Source organism: Mandrillus leucophaeus, unplaced genomic scaffold, assembly GCF_000951045.1.
Source record: "Mandrillus leucophaeus isolate KB7577 unplaced genomic scaffold, Mleu.le_1.0 Scaffold1, whole genome shotgun sequence".
Taxonomy (NCBI): domain Eukaryota; kingdom Metazoa; phylum Chordata; class Mammalia; order Primates; family Cercopithecidae; genus Mandrillus; species Mandrillus leucophaeus.
The window spans coordinates 15,165,671-15,167,109 of NW_012098097.1; the positions used below are offsets into that span (position 1 = coordinate 15,165,671).

Sequence of the window (1,439 nt, forward strand, 5' to 3'; positions counted from 1 at the left end):
GCCCAGGGCTGGAGTGCAGTGGCGCGATCTCGGCTCACTGCAAACTCCGTCTCTCGGGTTCACGCCATTCTCCTGCCTCAGCCTCCCGAGTAGCTGGGACTATAGGCGTCCGCCACCACCCCCAGCTAATTTTTTGATATTTTTAGTAGAGACGGGGTTTCACCGTGTCAGCCAGGATGGTCTCGATCTCCTGACCTCGTGATCTGCCCACCTCGGCCTCCCAAAGTGCTGGGATTACAGGTGTAAGCCACCATGCCCGGCGAGTTGCCAGATTTTTTTTTTTTTTGAGACGGAGTTTCTCTCCTGTTGCCCAGCTTGGAGTGCAATGGCGTGATCTCGGCTCGGCTCACAGCAACCTCCTCCTCCCAGGTTCAAGTGATTCTTTTGCCTCAGCCTCCCGACTAGCTGGGATTACAGGCATGCATCACCATGCCCGGCTAATTTTGTGTTTTTAGTAGAGACAGGGTTTCTCCATGTTGGTCAGGCTGGTCTTGAACTCCCAACCTCAGGTGATCCGCCCACCTCAACCTCCCAAAGTGCTGGGATTACAAGCGTGAGCCACTGCGCCCGGCTCAAGCTGCCAGATTTTATCCCCTGCCTTTCTCCGTGGGCCAGAGAAAAAATGACAAAGTCTCTAGACTTTTTTAGGAGACCAGAGAAGACGGCTCATAACTGGGCAGGTCGTGGTTGATGCCGAAGCCCCCGGGTCCCACTGCCCGGCACTAGAGCAGCCCTCCCGCCTTACCATTGGGGATAAGGATGCCACCGACCATGGTTCCAAACACCACAGAGAGGGTAAGCGCTTTAAACCGGAGAGGGGGCATGTAGCCCCCTGCTGCAAAGGTGCCATCTTTTTGCTGTATAAAAGAGAAACGAAAAGGTTTGGAAAGGACTGATTTCCTCCACCGCTCTCCTAGAAAGCAAAGCCTGAAAGGGCTCTGCCAGGCACACCGGGCACATCTCCACGTGAGGCCAGCCGCGCGCTCACCTGGCAGGTGCACCAGGCACATCTCCACGTGAGGGAAGCCGCGCACTCACCTGCCAGGCACACCGGGCACATCTCCACGTGAGGCCAGCCGCGCGCTCACCTGCCAGGCACACCGGGCACATCTCCACGTGAGGCCAGCCGCGCGCTCACCTGGCAGGTGAGCCTGACCAGCACAATCAGATCTGGCTGAGCAACTTGAACGGGAACCTGCAACCCAAACCTGCAACACGCCAGGAAGGCACGAGGGCTTCTCACCCCAGGCACAGACCATAAACTTTACAACGTCCTTTTGAAATGTGAGTACCGAGTCCTTCCGTTTTCCTTTTTGCTTTTAGAGCAATACCATGAGAGAGTTTTTTAAGTGCCAGGAAGTATGGAGAGCAGAATACAGGCTGCACAGCGCCGCTCCTGCCATGTGTCTCTAGGCCTCTCCTGGCCCGCAGGTTTCAGG

The 1,439-nt window shown here is 56.4% G+C and overlaps 1 protein-coding gene across 1 annotated transcript in view; it reads right to left on the minus strand.

The window, feature by feature from the left end:
- SLC38A10 (solute carrier family 38, member 10) overlaps positions 1-1,439 on the minus strand; it is a 48,151-nt gene that overhangs the window by 28,362 nt on the left and 18,350 nt on the right. The window contains exon 8 of the mRNA XM_011992858.1: positions 746-857. Within this exon, the coding sequence (XP_011848248.1) occupies positions 746-857 (112 nt within the window). The remainder of the gene's footprint in view (positions 1-745; positions 858-1,439) is intronic.